Raw genomic sequence first — 20880 nt, 5'->3', positions numbered from 1 at the left:
CAACCTTCCGTATGTATGTGGATTCATCATTGTCTCGAATGAGACCAATCACTGTTGTATCATCTGAAAACTTCAATATTTTAACAGATGGATTGTTTGAGATGCAGTCATTGGTATATAGGGAAAAGAGAAGTGGAGAAAACACACAGCCTTGGGGTTTCACTTACAACCACAGAACTGGTTGTAAGTCACTAAAATATTAACCTACAACCAGTGGTGAGATTCAAAAACTTTTACTACCAGTTCTGTGGGCGTGGCTTGGTGGGCATGACCATGTGACTGGGTGGGTGTGGCTTTTTTGCAGCCCCCACCCATTTTTAGGAGCTTCCTAGCCACAGAGGAGCCTCTGGGGGGCATTTTTGCTCCCCTAAGGCTCCTCTGGGGCTCTGGAAGGCAAAAAATGGAGTGGGGGCTGAGCTCCTCCCTCCCTTTTTTCCCTTCCTGGGACTCTGCAAGGGGAATCCCGACACAGCTGATCTTATCTACAGCTGATTGTCGGGAGGGAAAAGAAAGAAAGAAATACCTTTGGCGAATGTCAGGTGGGAGGGCGACCAAGTGGGGGGGGGGGCGTGGCCAGCGAGAACTTACTACCGGTTCGGTGACCCACTCCAAATACTTGCTACCGGTTCACCTGATCTGATGCGAACCGGCTGAATACCACCACTGTTTACAGTCAATTCTGGCACTTACAACTGTCACATATTTACCATGTTTGCAGCATCCCAGGATCATGTATTCATCATTTCCAAACTCCCCAGCAAAAGTCTATGAGGGGAGCTGGATTTGCTTAATGGTCAAATGATTCACTTGACAATTGCAGTGATTCGTTTAAGAACCATGGCAAAAAAGAATATTAAAATCAGGCACAGTTCACTTAACAACAAGCTTCCTTAGCAAAAGAAAGTCTGGAGCCAATTGTGGTCATAAGACGAGGATTATCTGTATGAAGGCAGAAGAAGACAAATAGTTTTCTGCCTGCTTTCTCCAAACCATGCACAGCTACAGAAACAAATCTTGTTCTTTCCCTTATCTGAAAATGCAACAGCTGCATTCATACAATTTTAACTAGGTTGCTTATAAACCTAGCAGCTATTTTTACAAAACATGCTAAACTGTTTAAATTTAACCTTGGTTAACCCTGATGTGAGTTAATGGTACCTAGGTTACATTTTGAAGTATTGCACATGCCTCAAACTTGGACTGATTCAGTAACTGGGTTAAGCATATTGTATAAACACAAACTAAATCAGTACAATATATAAAAATGCAAGTAGGCTTGTACGTCAACAATAATATAATTGAATTTTTGCACCAAAGCAGGAAGTTTTTGTCAGATTTTCAGTCTGACAAAAGAGCAGTGTTCCAAATTCTGGCACCCAAATAGTTAATTTTAACTTTCAAAGTTGGAAATTCCAGACAAAAGTTTACCAATGACAGTTATTTCCAGACAATCTTGAGTTCTGAGGGTTGGAAACCAAGATTACAAAATCTCAGAATAATGAGATTCCTGGCATTTACTGCACTCCACCCAGCTGCATTCACTAATCCCATTTTTGGATTACTTTATATAAATTCATCTTCAAGGGATTCTTTTGGATGCATCAGTGCACCACAAGCCTTTTGGAATGCAACAGCAGGTCTGATGACTCACTGGAAGGCTTCCCCCTTTCACCTGTTTCCTCACAATCACCTCCAGTCAACCTCAACATCTGGAAGTGAGTCATTATCACCTAAGGTGTTCAGCTGACTGTTGTTTTCACACACCATGTTTAACTTGGTTATTCAGTGACCTCATTTTCTGCACTTACTTTCTTTGATACACTGAGCTCTAAAGGAAACGAACAGCCCTGGTGCATACATCATGTTGTTTAAAAAAGCTTAGCAGGTTATACAAATACGTAGTTTAAAACTTTCCTTGATTTGATTAAATTTGCTGTGAGAATGTAGCCAGTAACTAAGCAACCTGGATTTTCCTTTGTTTTTGAAGATGCGGTTTTCATTCCACTGGCATATTGTGTGAAAATAGCCTTTCTTTTGTTCTGGAGGTTGGGTTCATACAACACACTCACAAATTACAGTTCCTATACTCATAAGGGGTGCTATATCTCTCTAGTGGACTTGGTGATTCACACAGCACATTATGACAATACTGTAGCTGAATTCCTGCAATAACCTACCCAACTACAATCTCACTTTACTTGAGCATTCTGCATGAATCTAGCCAATATTAGATCTTCTGGAGAGAAGCAACAACAACAATAACAACAAAGGGTGGGCACAATCTCTGGTTGTTACTAGCAGGTTTCCAGGAGCTGAGTGATGTGTCTTTTGTTTTGCATTTTCTGGTTGTGTGTCTGGGTTCTGAGTAATAGATCTATAGCAAGCAAAACTCGGGCAGGTAGATACCTCGAAGAATAGCTTTATTGAAAATATCATATTGGCACAGATCTGGTGAAAACCGATTCTGAAGGTTCCTGCTGTTTTCACCTAATTAAAAGTAAAAGTTTGTCACTTTCTCAAAACAATCAGTCACATGGTCCAATCACAGCTCCATCTCGTTGCCTGGTGACATCACTACTCCTTCCTCTGACCAGGTGTGAGAAGGTCCTTGATTCCCAAGAGAAAATATTTTACTTTGACTAAAAGTCCCAGCTATCTCAAATTCCCCCTCCCTATCCCTCAGCTCCAGTGTGGCACCGTTGAAGCTCCAAGGTGGCTTTGGTCAGGTCAGCTTCAAGGTTGACCTTGTGCTTCTTCCTCCCCTGTCGGACACAGCACAGTCACCATTAGCACTCTTTTGCCATCAAAGAAGTAATGTATCCACTCATCCACCCTAATAAAGCACAGGGTCACATTGGCCAGTCAAGGCAGAGGGAAACTATAACATCTGGAGCAGCATGCAGCTGTAAATGGATGCCATGGCTATCTTGGACTAAGCTAAGTTAAGATGGGCATTAGGGTTTGGTGTGCTGTGGGATACCAGCCACTGTTTCCATGTATATCTACAGGCCAACATGTCTGCCTATAAATCTGATTGTTTGTAATATGTAGGACACCTAATATGAACACAAGCTCTTTTAATGTGAGCTCAATATATCCAGTAAACTCAGCTCCTGAATCAGACTGCCTTCCTTCCCTGGAAGTTTGCACTTTAGTTGAGGAAGATGATGAATGGATGTTAAATGGTGCAATCCAAGAAACGTTACCTGCGAAATTTACAGAAGGCAAAGGATTCATAAGGAATCAGATGGTGTTGGAATCCCACCAAGATACAACTTTCAAGGTCTCAGACAGATATCCAGATATTCGTATCTTTTGACTGAACTCCTGTACCTAGCCGAAATAGTTCTGCTGGCTTCCTATTACGCATGTGTGTTTTTTTTTTTTGTTATATTCGCACTCTCCAAGTTGCTCTCATATTGCCACTCTTAAATATCCTATCTTCCGATCCTGTTGAGAGATGGTAAATTGCGTTTTTCTCCCTCCCTGCCTCCGTTGCGGGGGTTCCCTTCCCAGTTCCTGAACAAAAGGAGAGAGGACGGGAAGGCTCAAGGCTTGCATTCATTTTCTGCACGGAAATAAAGACATCATTAATACTGCGCCTGATTATGAACGGGCGACATTTACGCAGCGTGCTTCATCCGCGAAGCAAGTTGCTAATTCGTAATGAACGGGCCCACAAAACAGACGCCCTTTGGGGAAAGGGCGAGGGGATCGCTGAGAAACGCTCCAGACTGGAAACAGCAACAGACCGGGGTGGTGGTGGAAGGGACCAGATAGAAAAGAAAAATCACCGTCTTCTTTTTTTTTTTTGAACAGAAGGTGTAATCGAGGAACAGGCAAACATTTTGGTCCCTACGATGTAAAAAAAAAGATGTTGAGACTCTACTATAGAAAGTGTGCAAAGAAGAGCAACCAAGATGATTAGGGGACTGGAGGCTAAAACACATGAAGAAAAGGTTGCAAGAACTGGGTATGTCTAGTCTGATGAAAAGAAAGACTAGGGGGTGACATAATGGCAGTATTCCGATATCTCAGGGGCTACCACAAAGAAGCCAAGCTACTCTCCAAAGCCCCTGAAGGACAAGAAGCCATGGATAAAAACGAATCAAGGAGAGAAGCAACCTAGAACCAAGGGAGAAATTTCGTGACAGAAGAATTAATCAGTGAGACAACTTGCCTCCAACACCGGAAGTTTTTAAAAAGACAACCATTTGTCTGAAGTGGTAGAAGATTTCCTGGACTAGAAGACCTCCAAGGTCCCTTCCAACTCTGCCCTTAAAGTCCCAGAAACAGCGCAAAATCCAGGGTTTTCTTTCTTTTTTTTTTCTCTGCTAGCAGCTAAGCCTTTCCCCGTTGGGGATTACAGACCACCAAGGTTCTCCAGTTTCTTTTCTTCCGCACTTCCCCAGCTCGCTTCCTTGGCCGCCTCTAGCCCGTGCCTTGCTGACTCACCCACGCTAATCGGCAGCGCTTCATGAGCAAGCAGAAAAGCGCCCGTGCCTGTGACGAGGGGTGACTCAGAGACCCGGCTTTCTGACCGCCCCGCCGTCCCAAGGGACGCGGAGCCCCATAATGAGGAATGGCATTCCTTCTACAACCCTTCTCTAGAAGTAGGGTCATGGTTAATTCCGGGAAATTAGAGGTCGCTTCTTCCTGGCACACCCACCAGCCTTCCTCCCAGTCTGCTCTCCTCCGCACACCCCCATAATTCTGTAGGCGAACGCTGGCGGGAATCCTGACAACTGTGATACCAGTACTCCAAACTGTAGGGCGTTAGTCAGAGTCTAGGAGGCCAACCTTAATGATGGCGGATCTATGTTTTAAAAGTTCTGTTGAACCTGTGTAATAAAATATAGAAGCATATTACATGATGTATAGAATGTGCTGGGCTCCCTGCTGGTTTGGGAGAAATTGTGGGGAAAAAAGAGGTTGGCTTCAACAGCTTTCCAGAATAACAGAGTTGGAAGGGAATTTGGAGGTCTTCTAGTCCAGAGGTCTCCTACCTTGGAAACTTTAAGCCTGGAGGACTTCAGCTCCCAGAATTTCCCAGGTCTCCAGCCTTTGCAACTTTACGCCTGGAGGACTTCAGCTCCCAGAATTCCCCAGGTCTCCAGCCTTTGCAACTTTACGCCTGGAGGACTTCAACTCCCAGAATTCCCCAGGTCTCCAACCTTGGCAACTTTAAGCCTGGAGGACTTCAGCTCCCAGAATTCCCCAGGTCTCCAACCTTGGCAACTTTAAGCCTGGAGGACTTCAGCTCCCAGAATTCCCCAGGTCTCCAACCTTGGCAACTTTATGCCTGGAGGACTTCAACTCCCAGAATTCCCCAGGATTCCAACCTTGGCAACTTTAAGCCTGGAGGACTTCAGCTCCCAGAATTCCCCAGGTCTCCAACCTTGGCAACTTTACGCCTGGAGGACTTCAACTCCCAGAATTCCCCAGGACTCCAACCGTGGCAACTTTACACCTGGAGGACTTCAACTCCCAGAATTCCCCAGCCAGCTGGGGAATTCTGGGAGTTGAAGTCCTCCAGGCTTAAAGTTGCCAAGGTTGGAGACCCCTGTTCTAGTTCAACCTCCTGCTCAGGCAGGAAACTCGACCATTTCAGACAAAACTTGATCATCAATTTGGTTTCGTTTTGTGTACCCCATGCCACCCCTGAGCATATACAGGTAGTCCTTGGTTTAGGACCACAGCTGAGCCCCAGATTATTGTTGCTAAGCAAGAGAGTTGTGAAGTGAGCTTTGCCCCATATTACGATATCACTTGCCACTATTGTTAAGAAATCACTGCAGTTATTAAATTAGTAACGCTGTTGTTAAGTGAAGCTGGCTTCCCCCTTTGACTTTGCTTGTTAGAAAATTGCAAAAAGGGATTACAATGATCCCAGGACACTGCCACTGTCATAAATATGAATCAGTTGCCAAGCGTTTGAATTTTGATCATATGACCCTGAGGATGCTGCAATGCAACGGTCGTATGTGTGAAAAATGGTCATAAGTCACCTTTTTCAGTGCTGTTGCGACTTTGAACAGTCACTAAACGTATGGTTGTACGTTGAGGACTACATGGAGTACATTTATATAAATACAGTTACTGAATCCAACTCATTTTCTGATTTGGTACAGTATGTAAATCATAACCTAACAAAATCCCAAATAGATTAGGTTCTGTTAGTAAATGAACTGTATCATTAACCAAACTTAATACTGGTATGTTGTGCCAGCAGTTAAGCATGGGGTGTAAATTACAGCTGAAAGAAACAAACAGTGGCAGCTGGCTGTGTCCCCCACACTCCCCAACCAGGAATTTTGGTCATATGTTCAAATCAGTTGCTACCAACGTTGGGTCAGGACAAGAGATGAACACCTGCTTGTCACCTTCCAGATTTTCAAAAGTATAGCACTAGGAGGAAATGTTTTTAAAAATCTTAGTTTGGCTCTATGTCTTCCTGATCTTTTAAAATAAGCACTTGGTGGGGGATCATTTTTGTTTCAGGATTTTCTGCTCTTAAGCAATTGTTCTCAACTTTTGTATTGTTGGATTGTCCAGTACCAAATTCAGGTATTCAGTTTCCTTTTCTTTCACACTTATTTTTAGAAGCATAGCAAGCCTAAAGGAGTTCAAATGTATTTCTGCTTCACTGGCAAAAATAATACCCAGATACAAATAGGTAAAATGATAGGGGTCTGTGTTTTCTCCCTTGCTGAAGGGATGGGAAATTCCCAAGGCAGCCACTAGAGATTTATTTGGTGGGCAGCCAGAATAAGTTTCAAGTACTAATCAATCAAAAACCATGTGTAAACAGTTTGTCTTTTCCTCTTTAATGCATAGAGTTAGATCAACAAAAACCAGGGTAAATCTAATCACTGTACAATTCCACAAAAGAATCAAGACTGTTTTGCAATAAAAGACTCATCTGGAATATGTTTTAAAAATCGTTCCAACGAGTGGAATTATACTAATGTAAACTGGGCAATGTGTAATCAGATATTAAACTTTTTCTACTCCTATGACATGCCAGACTTTTGTCTTTCTTCATATGGATGATTGCTAGACCCTTGATTGGAAATAGATCTAGGTCACCAAAACAATGAAGGGATTGTGATGCCCATAAGGTGATCTTCCTCTTGCTTCAACCTGATTCCACCACTATGTCTGTGACCTGCCCCCCAGACCTAAAGAGAAGACATCTAAGTTTAAACTCCATTTCCATCTACCTAAATTGAGAAATGCTGCAAGGAAATATTAATCCTGGCAATGAGAGGCCATAACTGGTTCAGCCTGAAAGTAGCCCTTGGAGGATGTTGCTGGAATAATAATCCAAATAACAGATAACAAATAATCAGCGTTGGAAGGGAGCTTGTAGGTCATCTAGTCCAACCCCCCACCCAAGCGGGAGACCCTACACCATTTTTGACAAATGGCAGTCTAATCTCTTCTTGAAGGTCTCAAGTGATGGCGCTCCCACAACTTCCGAGGACAAGCTGTTCCATGGGTTGATTGTTCTCACTGTCAGAAAGTTTCTCCTTATTTCCAGGTTAAATCTCTCCTTGTTCAATTTCCATCCATTATTCCTTGTCTGGCCTACAGAAGCTTTAGAAAACAGCTTGACCCCTTCCTCTCTGTGTCAGCCCCTCAAATATTGGAAGACCGCTATCATGTCTACCCTGGTCCTTCTCTTCACTAGACTAGCCAAGCCCAGTTCCTGTAATCGTTCTTCATATGTTTTAATCTCCAGTCCCCTAATCATCCTGGTTGCTCTTCTCTGTACTTTTTCTAGAGCCTCAACATCTTTTTTATAATGTGGTGAACAGAACCGGATGCAGTACTCTAGGTGTGGTCTTAGAGTGGTATTAGTACCTCCCTTGATCTTGATTGTATCAAATGGCAACATCATCATCAATGCAATAAAATTAGTAGGAACTACACACATACAAAAGCTTTTCTCATCAGAAAGAGCAAAAAAACCTATAGTGCATCCATTTAGGATATAACCTGCACAAATCTCTTCCCTATTTCTAATGAGCCAAGCTATCCCTTTCCTTACAGACAGGTCTTCATAGATGGAAGATGGTTCAACCAGCAAATACAAGGAGAAGATTGCCTCCACAAGCAAATGCTTCTGCCCTGACAATGGAGCAGCCAGCCTTGTTCCCCCACCCCATCCCCAAGTTATAAAGTCAGTATAAAAAGGGTCACATGGAATCTATTCTTGTGCAAAACAGTAGAAAACTTGTAATGGGACACATTCCTTCCCCATCCTTTTCTTTTCCAGACCACTCTTCCAATCTTTTGACAGACAGTTGGACTCATATTTAAGAACAGATTTGTCAGTCTTCCTCTAAATGTGTATGCCAGGGTGTATTTGTAGTCCACATGATGTCTTAACAGTGCTTTCTGAACTACAGGACAGGCATTGCATAGGTAGATGCCTTTATGGAAACGACTGTCTCTTCTCTTTTGAAATTCAAGTCAGAGCAGTGTCCACTGACTGGAGGGGAGGACCCATGCCATGGCAGCATATGGCCAATAGTTGGATAGATGCTAGCCTTGACCTTCCCCTCCCCCCACCCCCCATCCCCACAAGTCTCCCATTTAATTGTGAGAAACAGGCTACTAAAGCTACTTGGATATCCAGGCTGTATTCTGTGCAACCACTAGATAGCAGCAAACAAGAGGGAAAAAAAAATATGTCAAGAGTTTTTATGGTCCAGATCTAGTAATGCTAATTAAAAAAAGGCCAAGAATTCTCCACATGTGTACGACATATAGGGGAGACAATAGAAGGAGCTAGGTGTGTGTATAAGGAAAAATATAAATAAAACATGTCAGGGCAGAAAAAAATAAATAAAGTTGTGTATTCAAAAGAAAGGATGCTTTAGACCGGATGTAAAGGAAGAGGTCACTAAACATTTTGCCTGGGAATACAAGGACAACTTTTGCTGGACAGAACACAGATTAGCCACCAACATTTAGAATGGAATGTGAAACAACTATTGGGTTCAAAAATGGGAAAGGAGGGTGCCGATGCATATTGTCATCAATCTATTTAAATTATATATAGAATATATCACCAGATATGGTAGGGAGACAGAAGAAACAATTTCGGTAGATAGAAATGAGGAAGAAGTAAGATATTTCTTTCAGAAGAAAAGATAGATGTGGCAAAAGCCAACCTGTTGCTCAAAATCAAACATCCTAAAAATGTATTGGTTGCTAGTGCCACCATAATGCAAATAGAGCAAATAGCAGATTTGATAATATAGGGTCTATTTTCCTGGGTTCCAAAGTCCACAAGGATGCAGATATATCACACTACCATCAAGGCCATGGTCTTCCCTGTTACAACCTATGGCTGTGAAAGCTAAGCCATCAGAAAGACTGAGCAAAGAAAAAAATCAATCTCTTTACACTGGAGGAAATTGTTGACAATATCTTGGACAGCAAGAACAACGAAGTTTCATACAAGATGAATAAAAACAGATTCTCATTGGAATAACATGGAGAATGTGTTGTCTCTGGGGTGGGGTTTATTTTATTATTTTATATTTTATATTTTATAGTATATATTATATATTATATATTATATGGGTGGGGGCATTCAGCTTTGTTAGGGTATTTTCCCATGTCATTGTAGTTGTGCTTTTAAAGTTGTAGCAACGTTTCGGCAGATTCTCAACTGCCATCATCAGAAACCTGATGATGGCAGATGAGATTCTGCTGAAACGTTGCTACAACTTTAAAAGCACAACTACAATGACATGGGAAAATACCTGAACAAAGCTGAATGCCATCCATATATATATGTATATGTATATGTGTGTGTTTGTATGTATGTATATATATATATATATATATATATATATATATATATATATGTAATATTATTGTAAGCCACCTTGAATAGGCAAATAAGGCGGAAATATAAATTTCCAAATAAAATAAAATAAAAATAAAATAATAAAGTTAGATATTTTGGACACATAATGCATAATCTCTTATGACAGGCATGCTTTAACTGGATATCTTAACTAAGTGACATTGTACGAAGAGAGCCATATCAGTCCAAGATAGTCAAAAAATCAGCAAGACATTGGTAACACCTTTGAAAATTAAAACTGAAAGTGAGCTGTAGTTCACCAAAACTTAAAAAATGTGATACTTAAGAGGTGCTATATAGACTATTTCTGGTTCTAGGTAATTTGGAACTTGACTTGCTGACTTAAAGAATCTTTTGAATTGTATGACTGTATGAAGGCATGAGCTTCCGTTTTCCAAATGAGGTTGCAACATCTTGAGATAATTTTTCTGTAGAGTTCTGAAAAAGAATAGATTAGTCTCTTAGTAAAAAAAATAGGGGAAATTACTGCTTAGAGTAGCAAACCATAAGCATACACTGTAAGGACCGAAGTAGCATGCATTATCCAAAATTAACCAATTAAAGTGAAAATTTAGAAAAATATGGACCAGGAAACAAAGAAGCAGCCAATGCCAGATTGTTTATTAGCATTCTTACTGCCATGTTCTGTCTTAATTAACTATGCTGAATCTTCTTTATTAAAACAGATGCTGCACCTTTAACCAGAGAGCAACTAGATCTTGTGTAAAGGAAACAAGACACCAGCCATGTTGAAGTGCTGCCAATCTTTCCTTGAACTCACATCAAATTCCCATATTGCCACATCATTTGATTTACTCCAAGAAAGTTTAAGCATCTTACCTACCTTGAGGCAATGCTTAAACAATCACCCATTAACAAGGGGGAGTACCAGAATGACTGACTTAAACCTGCTATGTTCAGACCTCGGATCATGTGGCATATAGCGGAAAACAGGATATTCTGTTAAACATAGGGGTTTGGAATTATTTTATTGTTTGTTTGTTTGTCTGAGCACAGCAGGTTGTATCAGCACAATAACTGCATTTTGCTAATCAGCATTTAAGTCCGTGATGTGTGAACCAAAGAGACAAAGAGAAGCCAAAGAGCCAACGAGAAGCAGAGATTTGAAATTAGTAGAGTGGAGTAGGGTTGGGTAGGGTAGAATACAGAATAGAACAGAATAGAATATAGAATAGAATATAGAAGAGAATATAGAAGAGAATATAAAATAGAATATAAAAAAATAGAACAGAATATAGAAGAGAATAGAACAGAACAGAATATAGAATCGAATAGAATAGAATATAGAATCGAATAGAATATAGAATAGAATATAAAATAGAATAGAATAAAATATAGAACAGAATAAAATATAGAATAGAATAAAACATGAAATAGAACAGAATATAGAATAAAATAGAACAGAACAGAACAGAATATAGAATAGAATAGAATATAAAATAGAATAGAATATAGAATAGAATAGAACAGAATATAGAACAGAATAGAATATAGAATAGAATAAAACATGGAATAGAATAGAATATAGAATAGAATAGAGCAGCGGTAGTCAACCTTTTTATACCTACCACTCACTTTTGTATCTCTGTTAATAGTAAAATTTTCTCTAACCGCTCACGGGTTCCACAGTAATGGTGATTTATAAAGTAGGGGACAAAAACCCTACTGCCCACCATGAAAGCTGGAACACCCACTAGTGGGCAGTAGGGACCAGGTTGACTACCACTGGAATAGAATATAGAATAGAATAAAACATGGAATAGAATAGAATAGAATAGAATCTGGAAGGGACCTTGGAGGTCTTCTAGTCCAGCCTCTTGCTCAAGCAGGAAAGACCCAGAACCATTTCAGTGCGCGATCTCATCTGTTTGATAGCACACTTTTTCCATCCAAATTCGCCACTTTCCCCCCAGTCCCATCCCCCAAAAATCCCCTCCGAGAACGTGCACGGGATTGCTGAGCCTGGAATGCAAAACGAAGAGAAGCCGCGGCCTCCTTGGGGCGAAGGGGAGAGCGACGCTTTTCCAGGATTGCACAAGACTTGGCTCTCCGGCACGGCACGGAACCCCGCCCCTTTTGCTGAATGCGGTGGGGTTTTCGAAGTGAGCTCATTCTTGGAATTCCCGGCCCGCCGCTCTTCCCTCCTCCCTCTTCGAAACCACCATATATATATAAGCGGAGAGGGCCATGGAGACCGTCAGACGCTTTCCAGGATCTCTCACCGAGCCAACCTCGCCTCTCCTCGCCTCAACCCTCGCCAACTATGCGCGCTTCCGCTCAGACTGCCGGCGCTCTCGCGCTGCTGGCGCTGCTGGTTCTGATGCTGAGTTCTTCGATTCTAGGTCAGTCCGGGCAAGTCCGGGGGTGGGGGAAAGGGAGGGAGGAAGAAGGGGATGAGGGCGGGGAGTGGTTGTCCCCAAACCACTTTTCCTTCTCTTTAAAAATCACGGTTTCTCTCTGCCTCTAAGAAAAGGGAAGGTTGTTGGAGAACTTCTTGGTCGAAATAGGCCCGTTGTTTCCCTCCCACGAGGTGTAATGACCAAACGGCGCTTCATTGCAACCCTTTGGAACCGATTGGTCAAAGGCAGGAGCAGTTCAGGAAAACCCTTAGGGCAGGGGGTCTTCAAACTGGGCCACTTTAAGACATGCTGGCTGGGGAATTCTGGGAGTTGAAGTCCCCAAGTTTTAAAATGGCCAAGTTTGGAGATCCCTGCCTTAGGGTAACCTTGTCCTCAAGTAACTACTATTCATTCAATGACTGTTGGAAGTTACCATGGTGTTGAAGAAAAGGGTTTCTTCTAACCAGACCTCGAAGTTAAATAAGACTTTCTGATAAGCGTTTTTATGTAAAGAAAAGGAACAAAATCTTTCGGAAGCATTGGTGCAGAGTGTCTCTTCCGACATTGCTGCATAATTAGCCCTCTTCTTCCGGTTATTCTGGAGTCCCAGGACTCCAGAGAAAAACAAACAAATGAATTTTTGACAACCACAAAGTCTTATTGTCTTTTATTGCAGAAATCAACAATTGTTCTTCCACTCACTTGCGTTTTTCATTTCCTCCCATAGCATATGATTCCCCAACCTCCTGCTGCTTCAGCTACACAAAAAAGAAGATTCCACGTAATCTTGTGACTGATTTCTATGAAACAAACGGCAGATGCTCTCAGCCAGCTGTTGTGTAAGTGTCAATTCCACAGCAATTTCAGCAGTCGCGCATAGAGCAAGTATAGTGAGTCCGGACTTAAAGCATCCTCATAGATCTAACGCCACTACTTCTTCGTATATGTACCTGCTAGAGCAAGGATAGTTAACATAATCCGTGTGCTGCAGATGACTTCCAAATTCTCCTGAAATTTGATTACTGACATTTAGAGCCAAAGAGCTGATACATTGCTCACTAATATTTTATAATATGAAAAAGGAGAAAGAAAGGGAATAGCTTTATTATGGCCTTGCAACAAAAATAATGAAATATTATTTAATTATTATATGCATGTACTGCCATAATCAACCCCCATTTTTCTGCCCACAAGCCAGTAAAAGAGTTAAACATCTAAAACAAATTTAAAACAATTAAAAGCAATAATGAAACAAAGTGTTATTCACAGAAGCCAAAAATTTGGCTCAAGGGGAATGTTCTTGAACTTTTTTTCTGAAAGTGAAAAGAAAGTAAATTCCACAACTTAGGAACAATATTGAGAAATTAATTTTCACATAAGCTTTTCTAAATAACCATACATTTTACTGGATGTATGGAATATAGTTCCTACTATTTTGGTAAGGGCAGGAATAAAAAGATATGACATCATTGCCAATAAAAAAGCAAATATAACAAAACATTTCTTTCATTCATCTATATTAATATATTAACAGGGTTTGCACATCAGGGAAATCCATACAGTGTATGACATACAAATCCATACAGTGTTAGTTTATTTTGAAAAACCAATTAACTGGTTTATTTTAAACGTGGCTAAAATACATCTAGTTTAGTGCTTTATGTAAATTAAATGGTATGATAACAAACCTTGGTCTTTTTTTAATTGTGAGAAATGTTACGACGTTTTCTAATGCATCTTCAATAATGTGCTCTCCAGAAGTATGTACTTCAGCAATCTGAATGGCTAGAGTAACTACAGTATTATGGTGAAGCCTGGGGATTCTGGGAGGTCAAATCAGTCTAGCTGAGGATCCCAATTTGGGATGGTCATCCTAATGAAATTATGTAATTTCCGTATTTCAGGGAGGAGGCCAGTTTTCCAGATTAAAGTTTGATGATTAGGTCCTTGAAACCATATATGCTACCTTTCATGCTTAGCATAATTGCTATGTGGAATAATATAAAGGAAAACAGGAAGTGTTGGAAATTAGAGTTCAGGTGAAGCAGAATGTGTGATTTTTTTAAAAAAAACCAATAAAAGCAGTGCGATTGGTGCGAAAATAAAATTGGAAAGTAATTTTTGTTATTCTTATTATTCCCTCCAGGTTCATCACACGGAGAAAACTACTGTTGTGTTCCAATCCTGCTGAGAAGTGGGTCCAAGATTATATGAATTACTTGAAAGTGAACAGAACAGTGTCTACAACTCAGGCGTATTAGCAGAGATGAAAACCCAAGGATACAACACGATTGCATATATACTTGCTTAATCAAGCAATTCTCCCTGTGTAACTGCACTTTAATCTCAGGAATTTATTTTAAAATATTTAAAGTATTTTATTTGGGGAATGAATGTTCATTCCTGGTAATTATTTTATTTATGAAACAAGTACAAGATAAATAACTTTTTATAAGTTTGTGTATTTGCGTGTTATAATATATATCAAACTGAAAAAATACTTGTGTTAATAAATATTTTTCTACTAATATTGATCGCTAAAGACTTATTTCCTTCCACCACCCTCCACAAATTGTGGGAAAACTCTGCCTGAATATTTTCCAAATCTATAAGCCACCACACTCTTTATATGTTCACATTCTATTTTAAGTTAATAGCTATACTTAATAGCTATATTAGTTAATTAACTGGGTACTATTCTGTGTGTTCCTACCATACAACAGCAATAGCAATAGGTCTTAGACTTATATACTGCTTCATAGTGGTTTACAGCCCTCTCTAAGTGGTTTACAATGTTAGCATATTACCCACAACAGTCTGGGTCCTCATTTTACCGACCTCAGAAGGATGGAAGGCTGAGTCAACCTTGAACAGGTCAGGATCAAACTCCAGACAGTGGACAGAGTCAGCTTGCAATACTGCATTCTAACTGTGCCACCATGCTGGTTTTCTGAAGATATGTATTTTATTCAAATCAGTTAACTTTCCATATAGCCAAGGTAATTAAAGTTTGAAAATTACATGTAAAAACCTGCAAAATGTTTATATAGGTAGCCTGCAACTTAAAATCATTCACTTAGCGACTATTCAGAGTCACAGCATTGAAAAAAGTGACTTACAAACCAGGTTTTTCATTTGTAATCACCAGAGCATCCCCACAATCACATGATCAAAATTCAGATGCTCGGTAAATGTATTTTCGATGGTTATGATGTCCCAGAGTCATGTGTTGCCATTTGCAATCTTTCCAGCCAGCTTCTGACAAAGTCAATAGGGGATACCCAATTTGCTTAATTATATAATTCACTGAACAACTGCAGTGATTTGCTTAGCCTTTCTCTGTTCACTATGACAGGTTGTCAGATTGGCCGTGACTCACTTAACAACAATTTCTGCCTAGCAACAGAAATTCTGATCCTAACTGTAGTCACAAGACAAGGATTACCTGTATCGAAGTACTAAAACAAGAGCACTAGTATTTAACCAACCAGATGTTCTCAAGACCAATTCTCTTGTACAACAGATGATAACTGAATATGAGGGCTACTCCTTGCAATTTCTCCAACCCAGTGGGTATTTGTGGACTTTTTATGTCTAGAATCTCTAGCCAATTCTCTGACTTCACCACCAGAAAAAATATTACAAATGTTGACCTCACTAACTCATTTGTAATTATTTTAAATTACATTCCCTATTACAAGACTTTATCTCTCAGAACACTTCTCCAAAGAATTTTGATGCTTTCTCTTATAAAAGGGGAATCTTCAATCAATATTAAAGGCTGCTTTTTTCCCCATAGCTTCTTTTGATGTGAAGTTCTGCCTTTTGAGGTGAAGGACAAATAAACAGATTAACTGATTAACAGATAGTCAGAATTGGAAGGGACCTTATAGGTAATCTAGTCCAACCCCCCACCCAAGCCGGAGACCCTACACCATTTCTGACAAATGGCAGTCCAATCTCTTCTTGAAAGTCTCAAGTGATGGTGCTCCCACAACTTCTGAGGGCAAGCTGTTCCATTGGTTGATTGTTCTCACTGTCACAAAGTTTCTCCTTATTTCCAGGTTAAATATCTCCTTGTTCAGTTTCCATCCATTGTTCTTTGTCTGGCCTACAGGTGCTATAGAAAATAGTTTGACCCCTTCCTCCCTGTGGCAGCCCCTCAAATATTGGAAGACTGCTATCATGTCTCCCCTGGTCCTTCTCTTTACTAGACTAGCCAAGCCCAGTTCCTGCAACCGTTCCTTGTATGTTTTAGCCTCCAGTCCCCTAATCATCCTGGTTGCTTTTCTCTGTACTTTTTCTAGAGTCTCAACATCTTTTTTATAATGTGGTGAACAGAACTGGATGCAGTACTCTAAGTGTGGTCTTACTAAGGCTTTATGGAGTGGAAGAAGAAGAAGAAGAAGAAGAAGAAGGAGAAGGAGAAGGAGAAGGAGAAGGAGAAGAAGAAGAAGAAGAAGAAGAAGAAGAAGAAGAAGAAGAAGAAGAAGAAGAAGAAGAAGAAGAAGAAGAAGAAGAAGAAGAAGAAGAAGAAGTTGTTTATTGTCATTGTACAAGTACAACGAAACTATGGATGCACCCCAGCAACTGTTCGCAATACAATAAAACCAAAGCACTTAAAAATGAAGATAAGAAAAATAGAGTACCCACGTCTCCATTTGCAATTTGAGAGTACAATATCTATGAATATACACAAAATACACATCCAACACTGACTGTAATGCTTAGCCGAGTATAATACACAAGGGATGGATTGTAGTGTAATATGTTATTATACATCTGAATGGGGTATTGAGATTTCACATCTTTTCACATTTTAATAGGGTAGTGATTTTGTGTTTATTTGCGATTCGGATGGCCCAGGGAAAGAAACTGTTTGTTAGTCTAGTGGTGTGGGATTTTATTGACCTAAAACGCCATCCAGATGGCAGCAGGTCAAAAAGATAATTGCTAGGGTGTGAGGGGTCTTCTATGACAGCCTTGATTCTGCTTTGGCAGCGGGACCTGGCTAAGTCTTCCAGGGAGGGCAGAGGGCAACCAATGATGTTTTGAGCTGTGTTTATCACCCTCTATAGAGTGTACTTCCCTTGATCTGGATTGTATCCCTCTGTTAATACAATTTAGGATTGCATTAGCTTTTTTGATGCACACTGCTGGCTCATATTTAGTTGGTTGTCCACTAAGACTCCAAGATCCCTCTCATGGTTACTGCTATTGAGCCTAGTTTCACCCAGTCTATAAGTGTACTTTTGGTTTTTCTTGCCTAAGTGTAGGACTGTACTTTTCTCAACATTGAATTTCATTTTGTTAGATATGGCCCAGTGTTCTAGTCTGTCAAGATCCATCTGGATGTTAGCTATTCTTGGATGTTAGCTATTCCTGCCAGTTTAGTATCATCTGCAAATTTGGTAAATTCCCCTTCTATTCCCTCATCTAAGTAGTTAATGAAGATATTGAAGAGTACTGGGCCTAAGATGGAATCTTGTGGCACCCCACTGCTTACTTCCCTCCATGTAGACTTAGACCCATTAAGGACTACTCGTTGAGTACAGTTTGCCAGCTGGTTGCAAGTCTATCTAGTGGTTGGGCTATCTATTCCACTTTTTTCTAGCTTACTAAGAAGTAGGTTGTGGTCTACTTTGTCGAATGCCTTATTGAAATCTAAATATATTATGTCCACAGTATTTTGCTGGTCTACTAATTTAGTCACTGTGTTGAAGAATGAAATAAGATTGGTTTGGCATGATCTGTTCTTAACAAACCCCTGCTGACTGCTAGTTATTACTTTACTTGTTTCTAGATGTTGGCAGATCTGTTTTTTAATTATCTTTTCCAGTATCTTCCCGGGTATTGATGTTAGGCTGTTTGGTCCATAGTTTCCTGGGTCTGTTTTTTTTTCCTTTTTTGAAGATGGGAACCACATCAGCTCTTTTCCAGTCCTCTGGTAGTTCCCCGGTGCTCCAGGATTTTTGAAACATATGGTGCAGTGGTTCTGAGATGACCTCTGCCAGCTCCCTTAAAACTCTGGGATGTAATCCATCAGGCCTGGTGATTTGTTTTCATCAAGATCAGACAGGTATTCTCTTACTACAGAACTTAATATTATTCACTGCAGGGCAAATTCTTAAACTTGCTGACAGATTAAAAGCAAACCAGGTCCCAGTGATCTGTAAGAATAGTCTCAAAATGGCTTATTGGCTAACATCTTTGTTATATTAAATCATTTCAAATAACAAAAGTCATTGAAGAAACTTTCAGATTCTCCAGAGCACAACAGATTTAGGTATGTTAACTATTTCTATCAATTAATAAAAACATAATAACAAAATAAAAGAGTTGAAAGGAACCTTGGAGGTCTTTTAATCTAATCCTCTGCTCAAGCTGGAGTCTCTATACCACTTCAGATAAATGTCTGTCTAAGTCTTAAAAACCTCCAGTGATGGAGTACTCACAGTTTCTGAAGGAAGCCATTCCGCTGGTTAATTGTTCTCTCTGTCAGGAAATTTCTTCTTAGTTCTAGGTTGCTTCTCTCCTTGAGTAGTTTTCAATAATGCCACAAATAAGGGTAACTCTTACAAGAACAATGAAATTTTGAGTAGCCTACTACCAATAGGTTCAGAAGCAAAGCACACATATACACAGTTTTTGGTAAAGTGGCTAAAGATCTAAGGGGAAAGCTTATTACAGAATTGGTACAGCAACAGGGAGGTGTAGTTTCTGGGGCCTGCTGACACCCTGCTCCTAAACTGAGGCAATCTGGAACATCATCTCTTAGCAGTACAGACAAGTTAGCCAGAGTTGAAGGAGTTAGTCCCATAAAAACCTGTAGGTCTTCTAAGGAACAGTAGATTATTGACTTTAGAAGGCCATGACTTGCTGCTGGGATGGCATGCCTTTCTCTGGTATAAGGGAACTAAAACACAGGGGTATTTTAGAAGACATTATATTCGTGAGGCATTGTTTTGAGCTGGGAGAAGATTAAAAGACAATATTACTTAAAAATTCCAACACGGATATCAACTATTGAAGCTTTTTCTTATCCAATAATATATAAAAAGGAACAAACAGATATGGGAGTTATTGAATCAAAAGGGTGAACTTAAATCTATGCAAACGTTGCAAGAACAAGGTATAAAAATGAATTGGTTTTCTTATTTGCAAATACAATCTAGGTTTGATAAAGACTCCAAGGCAGAAGGTATTTATGATAAGTTGACTAACTTAGATAAAATTTTGATGGGTACTGATGAAAAGGTAATTAAAAAACTTTAGGGACATCTATTAGAATTTAAATTGGAGGAGGAGCAAGTTAAAGAAACAATGATTGCTTGGGGAAAATTTTTTGGATATGGGATTGATTTGGAAAAATGGCAAGAATTGTGGTCTCAAAATTATAAAATGACAATGTCAACTGCATATAAAGAAAATTTGTATAAGATGTTTTACAGGTGGCACCTACCCCTGATGAGACTTGCGAGAATGTTTAAGAATAAATCGGATAAATGCTGGAAATGCCATCAGATACCTGGTTCATATTACAATATGTGGTGGACATGTTTAGATGCAAAGAAATATTGGACTAAAATCCACACATGGTTGGAAAAAATGATAAAACAACATATAGACTTTAAACCAGAGATCTTTTTATTGGGAGTCATACCGGACATATACAATAAAGAATTGAAATATTTGATTGTAAATGCTTTAACAGCAGCTAGAATTGTATTTGCGAAGAACTGGAAAAATGACAAAATACCTACGCAGGAGGAAATTATCAAAAAATTATGGACTGTGCTGAAATGAGTAAACTGACATTTGAAATTAGAGAACAAGAAGATAAGCAATTTTATATGATATGGGATTTGTTTTATCAATGGTTGGATAAAAAGGCATGGTAATATAATAGATAATTTTGTGATAGAAATTTAATAGATTAATATAAAACATAATATAGATATACACTGCTCAAAAAAATAAAGGGAACACTTAAACAATACAATGTAACTCCAAGTCAATCACACTTCTGTGAAATTAAACTGTCCACTTAGGTATCAACACTGATTGACAATCAATTTCACATGCTGTTGTGCAAATGGAATAGACAACAGGTAGAAAGCATAGGCAGTTAGCAAGACATCCCCAATAAAGGAGTGGTTCTGCAGGTGGTGACCACAGACCACTTCTCAGTTCCTATGATCTCTGGCTGATGGTTTGGTCACTTTTGAATGCTAGCGGTGCTTTCACTCTAGTAGTAGCATGAGACGAAGTCTACAACCCATACGAGTGGCTCAGGTAGTGCAGCTCATCCAGGATGGCACATCAACGTGAGCTGTGGCAAGAAGGTTTGCTGTGTCTGTTAGCCTAGTGTCCAGAGCAGGTAGGCGCTACCAGGAGACAGGCCAGTACATCAGGAGATGTGGAGGAGGACATAGGAGGGCAACAATCCAGCATCAGGACTGCTACCTCCACCTTTGTGCAAGGAGGGACAGGAGGAGCACTGCTAGAGCCCTGAAAAATGACCTCCAGCGGGCCACAAATGTGCATGTGGCTGCTCAAATGGTCAGAAACAGATTCCATGAGGGTGGTATGAGGGCCCAACATCCACAGGTAGGGGTTGTGCTTACAGCCCAA

The 20880-nt window shown here is 40.0% G+C and overlaps 1 protein-coding gene across 1 annotated transcript; it reads left to right on the top strand.

The window, feature by feature from the left end:
* The first annotated feature begins 12115 nt into the window (after positions 1-12115).
* On the top strand, positions 12116-14774 carry LOC113441513 (C-C motif chemokine 4-like). The gene is made up of 3 exons (XM_026708554.2): positions 12116-12249; positions 12974-13085; positions 14393-14774. Exons 1-3 carry the CDS (start codon positions 12171-12173, stop codon positions 14505-14507), a joined length of 306 nt encoding a protein of 101 aa, XP_026564339.1. The 5' UTR covers positions 12116-12170; the 3' UTR covers positions 14508-14774.
* The last annotated feature ends 6106 nt before the right edge of the window (positions 14775-20880 follow it).

This window comes from Pseudonaja textilis, chromosome 1, assembly GCF_049901715.1.
Source record: "Pseudonaja textilis isolate UNSWEBS1 chromosome 1, rPseTex1.2, whole genome shotgun sequence".
NCBI classification, from domain to species: Eukaryota; Metazoa; Chordata; class Lepidosauria; order Squamata; family Elapidae; genus Pseudonaja; species Pseudonaja textilis.
Note: the sequence above shows the minus strand (reverse complement) of the source record. Positions and strands in the feature narration are given on the sequence as shown.